Source organism: Musa acuminata, chromosome BXJ3-8 (genome assembly GCF_036884655.1).
Source record: "Musa acuminata AAA Group cultivar baxijiao chromosome BXJ3-8, Cavendish_Baxijiao_AAA, whole genome shotgun sequence".
Taxonomy (NCBI): domain Eukaryota; kingdom Viridiplantae; phylum Streptophyta; class Magnoliopsida; order Zingiberales; family Musaceae; genus Musa; species Musa acuminata.
The window spans coordinates 3,327,601-3,343,258 of record NC_088356.1 but is presented as its reverse complement, the minus strand read 5'-3'; the positions used below and the strand labels follow the sequence as shown (position 1 = coordinate 3,343,258).

Here is a 15,658-nt window from a genome sequence, read left to right as displayed (position 1 = left end):
TGTGTGCAGGAGCCCGACGACAAAGAAATAGGCTACTCGCCAAGAGAGAAGACCATGCTCAAAGGACAAGGCTCGAACCCAACCCGATGCTCGCCCTCACCACCCGAGCACCCACATGGGTGACCTTGTACATTAAGGACTGGACTAAGCCATGCTGACACCTCAGCCACTGCGTAAAGGTTCACCAACATTTTGGCACTAGAAGGAGGGCCCACTGCGTAAAGGTTCACCAACATTTTGGCACTAGAAGGAGGGCCCGATGTCGTAAGGGCACCCCTAACCGAGCAACCTAAGAGAGCTCCCTAGAGAAGAGGCACCCCAAACTCACCCGACCTTTGGGTTTGGAGGGCAACTCTCACTTCCTCCGAGCATAGAAGGGAATATCTCGGTCACGACCCGAAGTTGCTATTGGCGGCTATTCAATGATCTCGAGTTATCGCCTCCCAAGACCATCATGGGGCAACCTACAATCTCAGCCGAGGCATTCCTTAATCTCATCCGTCATGTGCAAGCTTTAGTTGGGATGATGTAGACCATCACACCCCTCATACTCCAACTAGCTTAGCAGACGATTCGCCCCTCACGATCGTCGCCCGTGATCCAACCTATCCTCATCCTTACACCTCATAATGCCACCCTGGTCGACCAGCCACCTTTGGTTCCAAATGCCCACTCCCCAATCGGGGAGCGATCGAGGCACCCAAGGCCAACGACAGAGCGCAACATCCATGTGCCTAGATGCGCTACCTCGACCTTCCCTGAAGCCAACATCCTATCGCCCGACTCGACGGACGACTCGCTTCGGGCCCAGTTGAGATTGGCAAATCGACGCCTGGACAAGATTTAAAGGGAACTCCATAAATCCAAGGAGGAGCTCGGGGAAAGTACCTTGATCGAGTCTCCCTTTTCCCAAGAAATTCAGGACAGACCTATCCCCGTCAACTTTCACCTCCCGACGCTGAAGGCCTATGATGGTGGCTCCGATCCAACGGAGCATGTCGCCACTTTCTGGGCCCACATGGACCTATTTGGCACTTTTGATGCCCTGATGTGTTAGGCATTTCCTACCACCCTCCGAGGCCCAGCTTGGATGTGGTATAGATGATTGAGGCCATCATCAATCTCGTCTTTTGATCAGCTTGCAAGGGAACTTGAGCTTCACTTCTTAGCCAACGCGCAACCTAAACAGTTTACGACCATGCTCCTCGGGCTAAGGCAGAAGGAGGATGAATCTCTCTCCCTCTTTGTTGCCTGCTTTGCTACTGAGATCCGAGGGGTTCCAGATGCCTACCCCTCTTTGGTCATGCAAGTGTTCTTGACAGGCTTACGACCTTCAAGGTTCTTTTGGTCGTTGGTCGAGAGACCACCAGCGATCGTTCCCAAGATGCTCCAACGGGCCGACCAGTAATAGAGGCACTAGTGGCAAGAAAGTGAGAGGAGTCACACAAGAGGCCCCGCCAAGAGCTACCCATGTGAGCAGATCGGGGAAAGAAGAAAGCCCGCCATGGTAAGGCTAGAAGAAGAGCCCAAGATGTGCAGATAAAAAAAAAAGTGAGAGAGAGAGAGAGAGAGAGAGAGAGAGAGAGGTGTTTCCCAAGATGTTAAGTCAATGCTCGAGCTACTCGGCTAGTCTAGTCCCCAATGCCCGAGTAGTGTTGCTCGACCAGTCATGTGCAATCAGTCTCTACTCAGTTCATTCAATGTCTGAGCAGCTGCTTGGCCAAACAGGAGCCCAAGTAGTGTTGCTTGGCCAAGCCAATGCTCGAGCTACATTGCACGGTCAATCCAGTTCCCAGTGCCCGAGTAGTGTTGCTCGACCAGTCATGTGTAATCAATCTCTGCTCAGTTCATTCAATGTCCGAGCAATTGCTCGACCAAACATGGGCCTGAGTAGTGTTGCCCAGCAAAGCCAATGCTCTAGCTACGTTGCTCGACCAGTCCAGTCTCTAGTGCCCGAGTAGTGTTGCTCGACCAGTCATGTGCAATCAGTCTCTGCTCAGTTCATTCAATGTCTGAGCAGCTGCTCGGCCAAACATGGGCTTGAGTAGTGTTGCTCGGCCAAGCTAATGCTCGAGCTACGTTGCTCGGCCAATCCAATCCCCAGTGCCCGAGTAGTGTTGCTTGGCCAATCATGTGCAATCAGTCTCTACTCAGTTCATTCAATGTTTGAGCAGATGCTCGACTAAACATGGGCCCGAGTAGTATTGCTTGGCCAAGCCAATGCTTTGCTCGGCCAGTCATGTGCAATTAGTTTATGCTTAGTTCATTCAATGTCCGAGCAGCTACTCGGCCAAACATGGGCCCGAGTATTGTTGCTCGGCCAAGCCAATGCTCGAGCTACGTTGCTCGACCAGTCCAGTCCTTAATGCTCGAGTAGTGTTGCTCGGCTAATCATGCGCAATCACTCTCTGCTCAGTTCATTCAATGTTCGAGTAGCTGCTTGACCAAACATGGGCCTGAGTGATGCTAAGCCAGAGCTCGAGCAGCGCTGCTTGAGCAACGCAGCTCGGTTCAGTCATGTACGGTTCAGTTAAGATTCGAGCAACTACTCGACCAAACATGAGCCCGAGTGATGCTGCTCGGCCATGCCAGTGCTTGACCAGCATAGCTCGGCTCAGTCATGTACAACAAGTCGCTGCTCAAGTCAGTCATGTGCAACAAGTCGCTTCTCAATTCTGTCAATATTCTAGAAGTCGCTCACGGTATATATATATATATATATATATATATATATATATATATATATATATATATATATATATATATATATATATATATATATATATATATATATATATATATTTATAAGATTGCATACATGTCGTTGCTAATAAGTCTTATCGGCTGCCAAAAGATAATTGTTATATGAAAGTGCAATTTACTTTATCTTTTAAACATCATTGTAATATCAGGCATACTTTAGATATGTTATATTGTATAGCTTTTTAATTTAAAGAAACCTAATTTTATCATGCATTCAATGGATAAGGATGATGACATATATGGAAGCTTGTTATTTTGAGGGTGATATTATAATTTTGTAGTGTTGTGATATGCTATATATATTTTATTTATTTATTTATGGAAATCACATGGCAACACATTTTTGTTCAGCTACAGCCACATCCTAAACTTGGTTGTAACAACAAGTGAGATATTGCAAAATCATATACATATATATATATATAATATAATATAGATGTTCATATCACTAAAACACTTAAAATTATTATAATTAAGGTCTAGTGATAGTAGACCATACCTACTTATAAAAAATTAGGATTCAAAGTCTTACTTAATAAAATTTTTTATTACCATTTATTTTTATTTTTTTTAAAAACTATTACTTGGTTATTGTTCAGAATAATCATACATTCCTCTCCAAGATATTACAGATTGATCCTTAGTACATCACTCATTCTTTTGCATGTCCAAGACACTGTGCATTTGGTAGTGTACATCTCTCTCTCCTCTCCTCTTCCCCCAAAAGCTCATACTCTCACCACCCCTCCAGAAAAGAAAACCAGCCTGGTTTTCTGAGCTCCACTCCAAACCATAAAAACATCACTCTTCCTTTTTCAAGCTCCCACCTCAAAAATGCTTGCCTTTCTACTCCCATTCTTCTCCTCTTGCTCCCTCACCCTCACCTCTCATGAACCCAACTCCCCTTCCATGTCTTCTCTGGTCACATAAAAGTGGGTTCAGCCAGTGGTGGAGGAGATGGACTTCGGTGGGGTGCTGGGCATGGATGCTCTAGTGGGCGCGTCTTCCGAAGGTGGTGGTAGCCTCTTCTCCTCCTCCTCCACCACCTCTTTGGCCCCCTCAGACACTGAACTCGGCAGGCAAGGAGGCCTCCGTGGATCCATCTTGCAAAAGCATGATAGGCCTGCTGCTGAACCTGAGGACTGCGACTGGAGGTCCCTGAAGATGGCCAGACCTGAGGAGTTGGTAACAGCACCCACAAAGGCAGCTCCTTTCCTCCTCAGATCCAACTCCAATCCCCTCTTTCCTGATGGAGAGCAGATGCTCAGCTTCTCCTCAGCGTCACCGCCTTCTACGACACAATGTTATATTGGGAATGCAGGTAACCCGCAACAAATGCAGGCTGCTGAAGAGAGATTGATGGAACTATTAAGCTTCTTGTATCTGTTGGTTGTTTGATTCAGAGCGGTCGGTATCCGTCTCTCTTCACAAGGGGTTTCAGTCTTGTCGAGGAAAAAGTTGGCTTCTTGCTTCTTTCTGCGTGCTGGTTGGGTCTTGTCATCCAAGATGCCGTTTTGGAAGCGATGGCTCTTTCTTTCTTCTCATCGAAGAAAGCAGCCTTCATTCCCTGTTATTCGCTGCTGATCCCTTTCCCCCGACCTTTATCACCCCTTGATATCTCTCTCAACGAAACATGATAGCAAAAAAGAGGGAAAAGATGACATTTTTCTGATATCTATGCAACTTGTCTGTTCTTCTTTAAATGGTTCTGTGAATCTATTCTCAAGAGCTTGTTCATGTGCTCCTCCTAATCCTTCTCCGTTCGTCTCATCTGTTATGGTCGGCTCGTCCTTTCTTCAGATTTATTGGTCACCTTTGTCTTTCCCGTTTCAGGCTCGTCTCCTGGAAGCTCTAATGCGAGCATGCAAGGTGTTCTGGCGAGATTGAGGGGACCCTTCACTCCATCTCAGTGGCTGGAGCTGGAACACCAGGCTTTGATCTACAAGTACCTGGTTGCCAATGTGCCCATACCGGCCACTCTGCTCATTCCCATCAGGAGAAGCCTCGGTGCTTCCGGATTCCCTCCCTTGTCAGCTGGATCTTTCGGTTCAGGTGCTTGTTGGACCCTTCACTTTCTGGGAAAGAAACAAAGTACATGAGCATCCACAATAGATTTTATTGCCATCGTTCCATTAACTCGATGCATGTATGCTTCCTTCTGACTGTAATTATGCTTTGCATCTTCTCATGTAAGATCATCTTTTCGGCATTAAAGACCTTCATTAGCTTTCTGACATCTTTATTCGGTAGAAAATAAGGTGAAAGTTGCTGTTGTTGTAGATATGCACAATCTTTGAAGCAGTTCTTTGGATTCCTCATCCTAATACACATCAAGACATGAACTTTGCAAGCGTTAATGCACTTTGAGAAGTTCTTTTCTGCTTTGCTTTTCCTTTTCCTTTTACTTTGCCATGGTAAATCTGGTTATCTTGATGGAAGGTTTGTTTTTATGCAGAAAGCAAAGGTGAACAACCAGACACTGATGTGTGCACTTCAGTAATTTTGCTATGTTGCTGTGGATTTTTCATGGCATTTCTTTCCTTTGTTGTTGCAGTAGGATGGGAACCATTCCATCTAGGTTATTCTGGAAATGCTGATCCGGAGCCTGGTAGGTGCCGTCGGACTGACGGCAAGAAATGGCGGTGTTCGAGGGACGCGGTTGCTGACCAGAAATACTGTGAGCGACACATGAACCGCGGCCGCCATCGTTCAAGAAAGCATGTGGAAAACCAGACTGGCAATGCTGCAAAGGCGATGCCCACCACTGCATCTTCCCAATCAGCTTCAGCTGTTCTTGGTGGAGCTTCAACTAATACCCTCACCATCTCACTGCAGCAGAGTAAAAGCTTGCAGTCAAATATCACTGATCCTTGCCCTCTGCAGTTCAATGGGTAGGATGCAGCTGATGGTTAGATTTACTTTCTCTTTCAATGAATAAATTAGACTGACTTAACACTTTGAGATAATTCCATTGACATGATGTGATCGACGATGGAGTTAACAGGTTAATGAGTATAATAATGCTAATCGTAGAAAAACTGCTATATGTGAACAATTTCAACTGGAATTTGTGAATAAGCATGTGCATAGTACATATTGTATAAAATGAGAGGTACTTTTGAATCTAACCTTTGACGATAAATACAGTTGAGTTGAAAACTTGTTAATACTGAACAATGTAATGCAAACTTCTGAATGACTTGATCGTGATAAAAAGAATGTTATGAAAACATGCAATCTTTAAACATGAAAAACGAATGCTGGATTCCGTAGACTATGATAAAAAGACGTCCTATGTAGTTCTGAAATTTACCTGCAAATACCAAAAATTGGATCAAGTCTTCGTTATGTTCTCTTCTTGCATAAGTCATGACTTCAATGCCTTTGCGCTTTATGTAAAGCAGCATTCGTTATGTTCGCTTCTTTCATAAGTTCACAATTTCCATGACTTCAATGCCTTTGTGCTTTATGTAAAGCAGCATGCTGTGATATTTATTTCTGGATCTTGCCATCTCATAATTTGTCAACATGTAAGGTTCTGAAGTTATTTTGGTAAAGATGTCCTGATTCTTCCTTTTCTTTTTTTTTTATCAATGGAGCCCTGATATGTGTAATTCTGCAGGCTGCTGATGAGCAAAGGAGATCATAATGTTTGTTCGCTGAATTCAAAAAGCCTGTCCGCGGCAAGTCCTGTAAACCAGAAGCCCGATAGCGACATACTTCCTCCGGTCTCAGATCAACACAATCCCTTTGAGGAGACATCATCTCGAACAGAATTTGGTCTCGTTTCACCTGATTCACTTTTGAACCCTCCAAGCATCTCATTCTCCAATAACGTCGATTTCATGGCCACCCCAAAGCTCAATGAACAGCAGATCCAATCCCATCCCTTTCGACACTTCATCGACGACTGGCCCAAAACCCAGTCCGATCGTTCAACTATCACCTGGCCTGAGGTAGACAAAACACAATCCGATAGAACCCAACTCTCTATCTCCATCCCAACGGCTTACTCTGATTTCTCATCTTCCTCATGTAATCATGACAAACCGGCGCTTTCACGGCCAAAGTTATCGAGGGAATATGATGCCATCCATATGCCATCACGACAAGCTAATTGGAGACCGATCCCCTGGGAGGCTTCCATGGCTGGGCCACTAGGGGAGGTTCTGACCAGCACCAAGAGCACCCCCAAGGACCAAAGCAAGAACCGCTCATCATCATCTCTGAACCTCTTGACCGAAGGCTGGGACTCAAGGTTGGAATCTTCACCGACCGGCGTCCTACATAAAACTTCGTTCGGTTCCCTGTCTAACAGCACTGGAAGCAGCCCCAGTGCAGAGAACTCCAAGACTCATGATAGCACCGGCAGCCTGTGCAGTGGCCTCCTCGGCTCGACGTTGTGAGAGATGCTTGTTGTGACCTTCCGAAAGAAGTGCAAGAAGAAGAAGAAGACGATCAGAAAGACAATGAGAGAGATGCTTGTTGGTAACCAGTGGTGGTTTTGCTAAGCAAGAACTTGGAACCATAAGTCTTAGCTCTGTAGTTGGTGTTGTTCATCTGTTGTTTTGTTTGTGTATGATATCATCCAGTCTCCACAAACAGCTCTGGAAGACTTCAGTTTGAGCTTAAACTGCCCGGTGTTTGTTATGCAGCTACCTGTTACTGAATCTTCAGCATTCCTTAAATCTGAGTGCCAAAACAAAGAGAGGGAATCAGAAGCAATCCTGATGAAGTACTCGGAGAATCCAACCTTTAGATTTGCCGAGTACTTCAACCATGACTTTTCTGCCATGCCTCGGAATAATGGTTCTCATTATACATCATTTGCATCCTCGATACTGCTCACCATTGTAAAGTTCGAGAAAGATATCTTCAGGAATCTATTTGTTGATTCCAACAATTTGGAAGCGGCAGGATTTCCTGTAGAGGACAGCAAGATCCTCAGAGAATTTTTCGACCTTGTGGCTGCACAAAGTCGAATCTGATTAGCTCGCGATCTCCCACCACAGTGGAATCCCATGTTACACCTTTTCTTCCATCGCTGCCGCTGCCACGGACTGCATGAAAAGGCAAAACATACATTTTCTTCTTACAGATATCTGAACTTTGAGAAGAATGCTTCACGGTTTGTCATCTTTTGTTTTTTGTCTGTTGAACTGATTTGGCTGCTGCCTTTGGTCGTCTCCCTAAATTGTGTTTCTGCTGCTGTGAACAGGCAGCCTCACCTCTCTATTTTACATTCCACACTGCTTCCACAGATGACAAGAAGACATGAACTTTCTCCTCCATCTTCTTGTGTGTTTAGAAGTGATTGTGCTTTACTTATGTAACAATGATTTGGATCACGCCAAATAAACATAATGATGAGAAACCTGAATGTGAATGAGTTTAGGAGTGGAGTCCATTCTTGTCACTTGCAAGTCATCTCCCAGTCCCTTCTACCATGAGTTTAGGAGCTGGCCTGCAAAGGATTTGTTCTTCCCTTGGAAAGAGGAGGTTGTACAGAGAAAGAAGCCTACAAACTTCAAATCACTAGCTTCAGAATCTTCAATCTCCTAAAGAGGAGTGGGACTGATTGAGAGAAGAATGTGGCATTCTCCTTGCTGAATCACACCAAAACTCAAAGACTTCCTCATAGCAAAGTCATCCTTCTCTTTACAGTAGTCTACTTCATTGTTCTCAAAGGTTTCTGAGAGTAATGTGCTTCTCTGTGTATAAATCATCAAAATCAATTCAACATAATTATAACCTGCCATCACTGACCTCTGAAACTTTTACACGACTCTTGAATAATCAATCACTCTCTTAGGCGGAACATAAGAGAGTTCCAAGACCAATGAGACCGATCAGAAAAAGAACTTGATATCGTATATACGAGCAGAAAATATGTTGCAAGCATCATTAAACTAATAGTAAGTGGCACATGACAGCTGACCGAAAAGAATGGCACGCTATATCGAAAAAATAACCATGCTTTACCAACACATATCTTTTCTTCAGTATTGTGGCAGGATTTTCTATCATCCGGGGCACCCATGAGTTATAACACAGAGATGAGTGTATTTCTACTAAAAATGGATACCAAAAGCATCTGAGCTAACATGAGTTTAATGGACTTGCAGTTCATTATCAAAGTGAAGATATGAACACTTTTAACTGTTTATATTCAAGATAGTTCCTTCTGAGAAATTATGACATGCCGTTGACAGTCAAGAAAAACCAACCAAAACTAGAGAGAATTGACCCCACAAAAAACACTGTTGTCGATCAAGAAAAACCAACCAAAACTAGAAAGAATTGACCCCCAAAAAAACACTGTTGACAATCAAGAAAAAAACAACCAAAACTATTGAGAATTGGTCCAAAAGAAAAAATAATGAAAAAAGAGCACATGGCAGCATAATGCAAAATACATAAAGCAAAAGAAGAAAAAAATGACACCATCGTACCGGTCACACTTCTTAATGATTCCCCCATACAGATCACCACTTCTTGCATATGGAGTATCTAATGGAAGTAAACCAAGCAGGCAGCTGATATGACAGAATCAATTTGCACATGACTCTCCTTAGTTAAGCATTGCCATAGCACAAACCAATAGAAAAGAGAACATCCTGCTAATTACAAAGAAATAATTCAAACATGTTGCAACATATAGACAAATAAAACTCTTATAATTTCAAATTTTTAAAAATAAAAGTTAAGAGAGGAGATTATTGTGCAACAAAAATTGTTCAGACTCTATTACTTTATGCAAATGCTTCGAATATAAGTTTGCAGAATAGGTTGCTTGGTATGATTTTTCAGAAGAGGATATGGGCTATCCCAGCCTTGTTTAAAAGCCAAGTTACCGGACATATGTTTGATATGATTTATCGAAACGGGTGCGGACTGGCCCATTCATGTTAAATTCCACTGGCAAAATTACAGATATATGCATATCCAAATAAATCAAACAGAAACACATATACCTAAAGTTTAAATCAACAACAGAACCAAGCTAACTGGGAAGTTGCTGCTTCCTCATGGAAAGTTGAAATACTGTAAGAACAGAGGAGAAAAATATGGCTTACCAAAAGAAAATAAGGTTCTTATATAATGCAGCAAACCTAGAAATCCACAAAAATATAATAGAAAAAGGATACAAAATTAGATTTTGTTGAATACCTTACCATCACTTTTGTACCAATTGTTCTTAAGAATGCAAACAGTTCCAATGCAAACTCCCAGCAAGCACAATAAATAACAACTGTATATTTATGGAGTAAAACAGGAGAAAGCTTTCCTTCTGTTGGTACACCGTATAACTATATTAGGAGGTGAAAATCTTTCAAGCTATTATGATCTAATGCAGAATACCAACAAAGAAACTCTTTGATATAATGACCAACAATTTTGGTAAGAGAAATGTCATGAACTGCAGCGAAAAAAACCATATCAATATCATTTTTTTTTTTATAGAAACATGTTCTGTTTGCAAGCATTATTAGAGCAGTGATCCTTACATGCTTCAGTTACATAGGCTAAAATGATGTTACAATCACAAGAAACTTAAACCGGTGTCAAGAGTCTTGTTCCAACACATAACTGCAAGCACAAGGTGAGACATATTGTGAATAAGGCCATCGATTTGGCACTGACATACCTCACAACCTCAACAGCCCTTTCCACCACTTCCTCGCGAGCAACCTTAACACCTCTCCTGGCAGAATCACACAATTTCCATGATAGGAAATCAAGAAAAGACCTCACAGTCTCAAATGTCACTCTGCCTGTGACATCGAGAACCAGCCTCCTGTTACTGGGAACTGCTAATGTCGAAGAGACTCGGTCGACCCAGCCAGCACTGCTGTTAGCTTCATTCTCATCCAAGGAACTGGTTTTGTCACGATAATTTTTATCCCATTCCCCTTCCTGTGCAACACCACCTGCTCTGTCCACCGAGGGGGTCGATAGGCCTCGATTGGTCATCACTCGATGGGAAGTACTGACCAGGGTTTCAACAGCCCCATTGCAAACCGAAACCAAGATATCCTTCACCTTCGCCTCGTGCTTGGGGTTCGTAAAGCCGGAGAAGATCTGATCGTAGGCATTTATCGTCATCGTCTTCTCAAGGTAGACTGTGACAGCAGTGCTCACGAATCGCTGAATGAAATCCGCAATGAGCTTCCTAGAATCATCACAGGAAAGCAAACGGAACCACTCTGGGACGGCTGCCTTGTCCGCCCGATCAACCGATTCATCACCACCAGCCTCTCTTTTGGAATAGAAGGCTATCACCAAGTTCCTCGCGAAGCTGCCGACCACCACGGAAGCGAATCCAGAACCCGCGGGGGAGAAGAGCTTCTCAAAGAAGCGGTCGGAGAAGCTACTCAACGCGGACTCGTTCTTTTCTCCGTAGTTCGAGGCGGAACTGAACCCTCGAACCATACCGACCGCGACAGCTTCCGAAACCCTAGAGACCGACCCGGAGAACTCTTCCGACCGGGCGATCTTGGCCAATTGTCTGAGGCTGGCGGGAATCTCATCGGCATCCGATCGGAGAAACCGATTCAGGTCGGAAGAGACGAGCCCGAGTACCTCGGCGGCGGAGGATACGGAGTCGGACGAGGAGACGAATGCGCCGACGAGCTTCGCGATCTGCTTCCGCTTGCGGGAGACGGAGGGAAGGTGGTAAAACCGGTAAGCGCCGTAGCCGGAGACGCCGACGGCTGCGGCGAGGAGGAGCCAACGCCGGCGTCGCCTTGAGAAATCGAGAACGGAGGCGAATTGGAGCGCCATGAGGAGGGGGGGGTGGGTTTGCCTCTCCTGCGAATGGATGGGGAATTGGGGCTTTAGGGTTTCTTATTGTTGTGTTTTCCTTTTTGGGCAGCGGTTAAAGGCCTGAAATATCTGAATGGGGAGAGGATATGCTTACGATGACACGAGAAAGGGAAGACCGTTCCACGGTGGTATCTTCGCCATCTTTTCCGTCTACTCGGGGAAGAAGACTCGGTTCGTAGTAGCTGTAAAGCTCTGATAGGCTATCCGTCGCCTTCGACTGTGTGTGTTCCATCGTGTCCTCATTATTTTAATTGGGTCAGCCGATCTTTCCATTAAGAAATCACGTCACAAGTTCCGGGTGGGTCCAATTGGATCATCTCCGTCACAAATCACGAGGTACAAGTCAGACCCGTCAGTCATTTTTAGTCTATAAACGCGTACGTCCCACCCGACGTTTCCTTCCTGTGACTCGCTGGCCTCACATGTCCTGGGCCCCACCGGGCCGGGCCCCCCGTTGTAACAGTAGAGCGTCGTACCCACTGGTATGTGAGTAGTTATTGGACATTAATCGGTGGAGCCCATAGGTAGATGGTAGATTTAATAATTTCTAAATAAAATATTTTATGAAAATATGGAGAATGATTAGAGAAAAAAAAACATTTTTAGAGTGAGAGATTAATAAATATAATAGTTGGCTTTTTGTATTTGGGGACGGTAAGGATTGAGGCAATGTTACGCCTATAATTTTCATTTCATGGATTCGTATATTACCGACGACAAGAGGAGTGGAGTCTTTGTTACCGCATGAAGGTGGCGTGGGGAGTTGCCTCGTCAAATCGCACGTGTCCGAGGGCGTCGCGAGTGAGTGAGCGGCGGGATTCATCTCGCGGCGACAACTCGACACGTGACTCCCGAGGCCTGCAGACGTGGCACATGTCGCTGGAGTCCCACCTTCTCAGCATGCCTCTGTTTCCCAGCCTTCTCTCGACATCCCTCCCTCCCTCTCCTCTGCGTTCCTCCTCTTATGCTCCACCGCCTGTCCATCCATCTACGTGTGTGGATGAACACATGCAAGGCTGCCATGAATGCCATCACCGATCGGACTTCCCCAAACGAAGTAAGAGTAGGGGTTTGTCCCCGAGTTCATCCTCCTCTTTCCTTTTCCCTTATCTTACCATCTCTTTACACCGCTCCACCGACGGCAATTTGAAGGATAGGTACATCACACGGCTCCGCCTCTCGTAATCTTTTCCTTGGATTCTCGGCATCAGATTGAATGCGAATCGATCATCGCTTCACCCCTTGCTTCAGGTGATCCGGCAAGATACGTGGTTGCAATCAGTCCTGATCCTTCCGCCTTGCGAGCGAGCGAGCGATGGAAGGCACAGGGAGCGGGCCGTACTTCGACCCTGATTTCGATTTCCTCGTCGAGAGGATCAACCCTCGGTATCATTCCTACTCGTCTGTTTGTTATTCTTCAGTTGATCGTCTTGTGAATGCTGAGCTGAAGTTATGGTGGTCGTCCTTGTCGGTGGCAGGGTTTGCATCGACAACGAGACATGCGAGGACTGCACACTCGTCAAGGTCTCACCTCTCCTTTCTATCTCTTTCTCCCCTCCCACCCACGGTTTCAAGTAGGAAAAGGAGAAGGCAAAGAAAATTGCAGTAAATGCAATGGTATAAATAACGTGACCTTTTCCGGTGGTGGACGCCAAAACCGCGGCCGCTGCGGTGCGCAGTGAAGAGAGACGACAGGAGCTATAGAGTAGCATCGGTGACCGCGTCACCGCTCCTCGTCCGTGCCCAAAAGGAAAGGAGGGGTGGGCTTTGCCAGAGCGAATGCGTCCTCGAGAGCCTGCTTGTTTAGCTTATCGACGATGGCTGCTTTGCGTCGCAGGTGGACAGCGCCAACAGGAACGGGATCCTTTTAGAGATGGTCCAGCTCCTCACCGACCTCGACCTCGTCATCTCCAAGTCCTACATTTCGTCCGACGGCGGCTGGCTCATGGATGGTCTGTTTCTTGCTTCCCCTCATTTCCATTTCCGGTTTAAGAGATCTAAGCACACGTTGTGCGTATGACAGTGTTTCACGTAGGGGACCGGCTCGGTAACAAGCTAACGGATCCCGACCTCATCCGCTATATCCAGCAGGTAACGTAAACGAACTCAGCCGCCGTCTCTCTTCTTCTTCTTCGGGTTGATTTGATGATATCCGTTTCTGTTGTGGTGAGATCAGTCGCTGGTGAGCGGGCAGAAGGGGGCTCGGAGCGCGGACGAAGTGACGACCTGCCTCGGGAAGTTGGTGGGTCCCGGCCAGCTGGCATCGGAGCACGCTGCCGTCGAGATCACGGCCACGGACCGGCCCGGCCTCCTCTCCGAAATCGCCGCCGTCCTCGCCGAGCTCCATTGCCACGTGGCCTGCGCTCAGGCGTGGACCCATAATTCTTGCGCCGCTGTCATTCTCTATGTGATCGACGAGCCCACTCGCAGGCCCATCGCCGACGCTGACCGGCTGGCTCACGTCGAACAGCAGGTCGATAGTGTGGTCGGGGCCCACCATGAGCCCGGCGAGCGACGGCGGGTGAAGGTCTCGGGACCGATGCCCGGCCGCGTGCACATGGAGAGGCGTCTCCACCAGCTGATGTACGAGGAGGGGGATTACGAGACCGGGCCGCCGCCGCCTCCTGCGAATGGCGACCAGTTCGCCGACGCCAACCTCGAAGCGAGGAGGGACAACGTACTTTTCTTGTGGTCTCCGTCGTCGTCGTCATCAACGGTGCTGAGGACACGGGCATCCATCGACAGCTGGAAGGAGAGAGGGTACACGGTGGTCAACATACAGAGCAGGGACCGCCCCAAACTCCTCTTCGACACGGTGTGCACGCTGACCGACATGAAGTACGTGGTGTACCACGCCGCCGTCGGGTCACGCGGACCGCTCGCCGTGCAGGTGGAACTCCATCATCATCCGCACGTCGCCGCCTTGTTGCTCGATCTGGTCCTGATGGTGTCGCTTGATTCAGGAATACTACGTCCGGCGCATGGACGGGTGCACTCTGGATACGGAGAGCGAGAGGCAAAAGGTCAGCCGGTGCTTGGTGGCCGCCGTGGAGCGTAGAGCCTGTCATGTGAGCTGGGTTCTCTTGATGCAAACGCAAACGTTTCTGTTCCGAGGAATTGACGGATGCCGACGCTTTGAGTGCAGGGATGGAGGCTGGACATAAGCACAAGGGACCGGCGGGGCCTGCTGTCGGACATCACAAGGGTGCTCAGGGAGAACGGGCTGTCACTGACGATGGCAGAGTGCGCGACGCGAGGGGAGAGGGCGGTTGGGACGTTCTACGTGACGGACGCTTCGGGCGGCGGCAATGTGGACCCGAAGAGCATGGACGCGGTGAGGGAGGAACTGGGCGAGAGCGTCACTCTAGTAGTGCGTGCGGGAGGATGGGGCTGCGCCAAAAGCAATTGCAGCACAAGTAGCAGCACCACACTGTCGCCTTCGTTGTCGACGTCGTCGTCGGTTGACGGAGACAGAAGCAGAATCATGACCTCCCTCGGGAGCTCCCTTGGAAGTCTGCTGTGGTCGCACATCGAGCGGCTCTCGAGCAACTTCGGGTCCATCAGATCATGAAATGCGACATCCATGCATCTCGATACAGCTCGTGGCCTCGCTATGGCCGGCCCGGCCGTACCAATCTTCGATATGATTCGTGTACATTTATTCTTATTCCAATCGGCAGCTTGATAGTGGTATATATGGCCACAGGTGATCCACTCCACTCATAGTATATATGGCCTAATTATGGCCGCCGTCGGTACAGTGATAGGCCCATGCTTCCAGCTTGCTTCATCGGTTGTGCAGGGCGATCAAAAAAGAGATCCCATTAAACTTGTTTATATGATTGATAGACAGAACGATTAACATAATAAATCTAAAATATTCATTCATAATATATAAAGCTGGGTTAGGTTAACCATATAAGACACAGATAAGATGAACCGGAGAAGCTGCCTGAATTGTTCCACAAGCAACCCGTTGGAAAGGGTTGGGTTCCCCCACCTGCTTCGTCATGGACTGTCGGGGCTTCTTCATCTCACACCTGAGTGGCATTCCTTCGTATCCAATTTC

The 15,658-nt window shown here is 46.9% G+C and overlaps 3 protein-coding genes across 4 annotated transcripts; 2 read left to right on the top strand and 1 right to left on the bottom strand.

The window, feature by feature from the left end:
* Positions 1-3,535: 3,535 nt before the first annotated feature.
* LOC103993820 (growth-regulating factor 6-like) lies at positions 3,536-7,413 on the top strand. 2 transcript variants are annotated; one of them, XM_018829678.2, is made up of 5 exons: positions 3,536-4,084; positions 4,597-4,815; positions 5,318-5,654; positions 6,386-6,719; positions 6,834-7,413. In XM_018829678.2, the coding sequence occupies exons 1-5, from the start codon at positions 3,721-3,723 to the stop codon at positions 7,167-7,169; spliced, it is 1,590 nt and encodes a 529-aa protein (XP_018685223.2). In that variant the 5' UTR covers positions 3,536-3,720; the 3' UTR covers positions 7,170-7,413. The 2 variants fall into 2 exon arrangements, with proteins under 2 accessions (XP_018685223.2, XP_009412290.2); XM_009414015.3 differs by having other exon boundaries at positions 3,537-4,084; positions 6,386-7,413.
* A 2,771-nt stretch (positions 7,414-10,184) lies between these two features.
* Positions 10,185-11,645, bottom strand: LOC103993821 (protein PHLOEM PROTEIN 2-LIKE A10). The gene has a single exon (XM_009414017.3). The coding sequence runs from the start codon at positions 11,545-11,547 to the stop codon at positions 10,318-10,320; it is 1,230 nt and encodes a 409-aa protein (XP_009412292.2). The 5' UTR covers positions 11,548-11,645; the 3' UTR covers positions 10,185-10,317.
* Positions 11,646-12,805: 1,160 nt separating this feature from the next.
* Positions 12,806-15,160, top strand: LOC135645687 (ACT domain-containing protein ACR1-like). The gene is made up of 8 exons (XM_065164322.1): positions 12,806-12,840; positions 12,895-12,975; positions 13,068-13,113; positions 13,427-13,541; positions 13,613-13,680; positions 13,766-14,479; positions 14,553-14,657; positions 14,735-15,160. Exons 1-8 carry the CDS (start codon positions 12,806-12,808, stop codon positions 15,158-15,160), a joined length of 1,590 nt encoding a protein of 529 aa, XP_065020394.1.
* Positions 15,161-15,658: the final 498 nt, after the last annotated feature.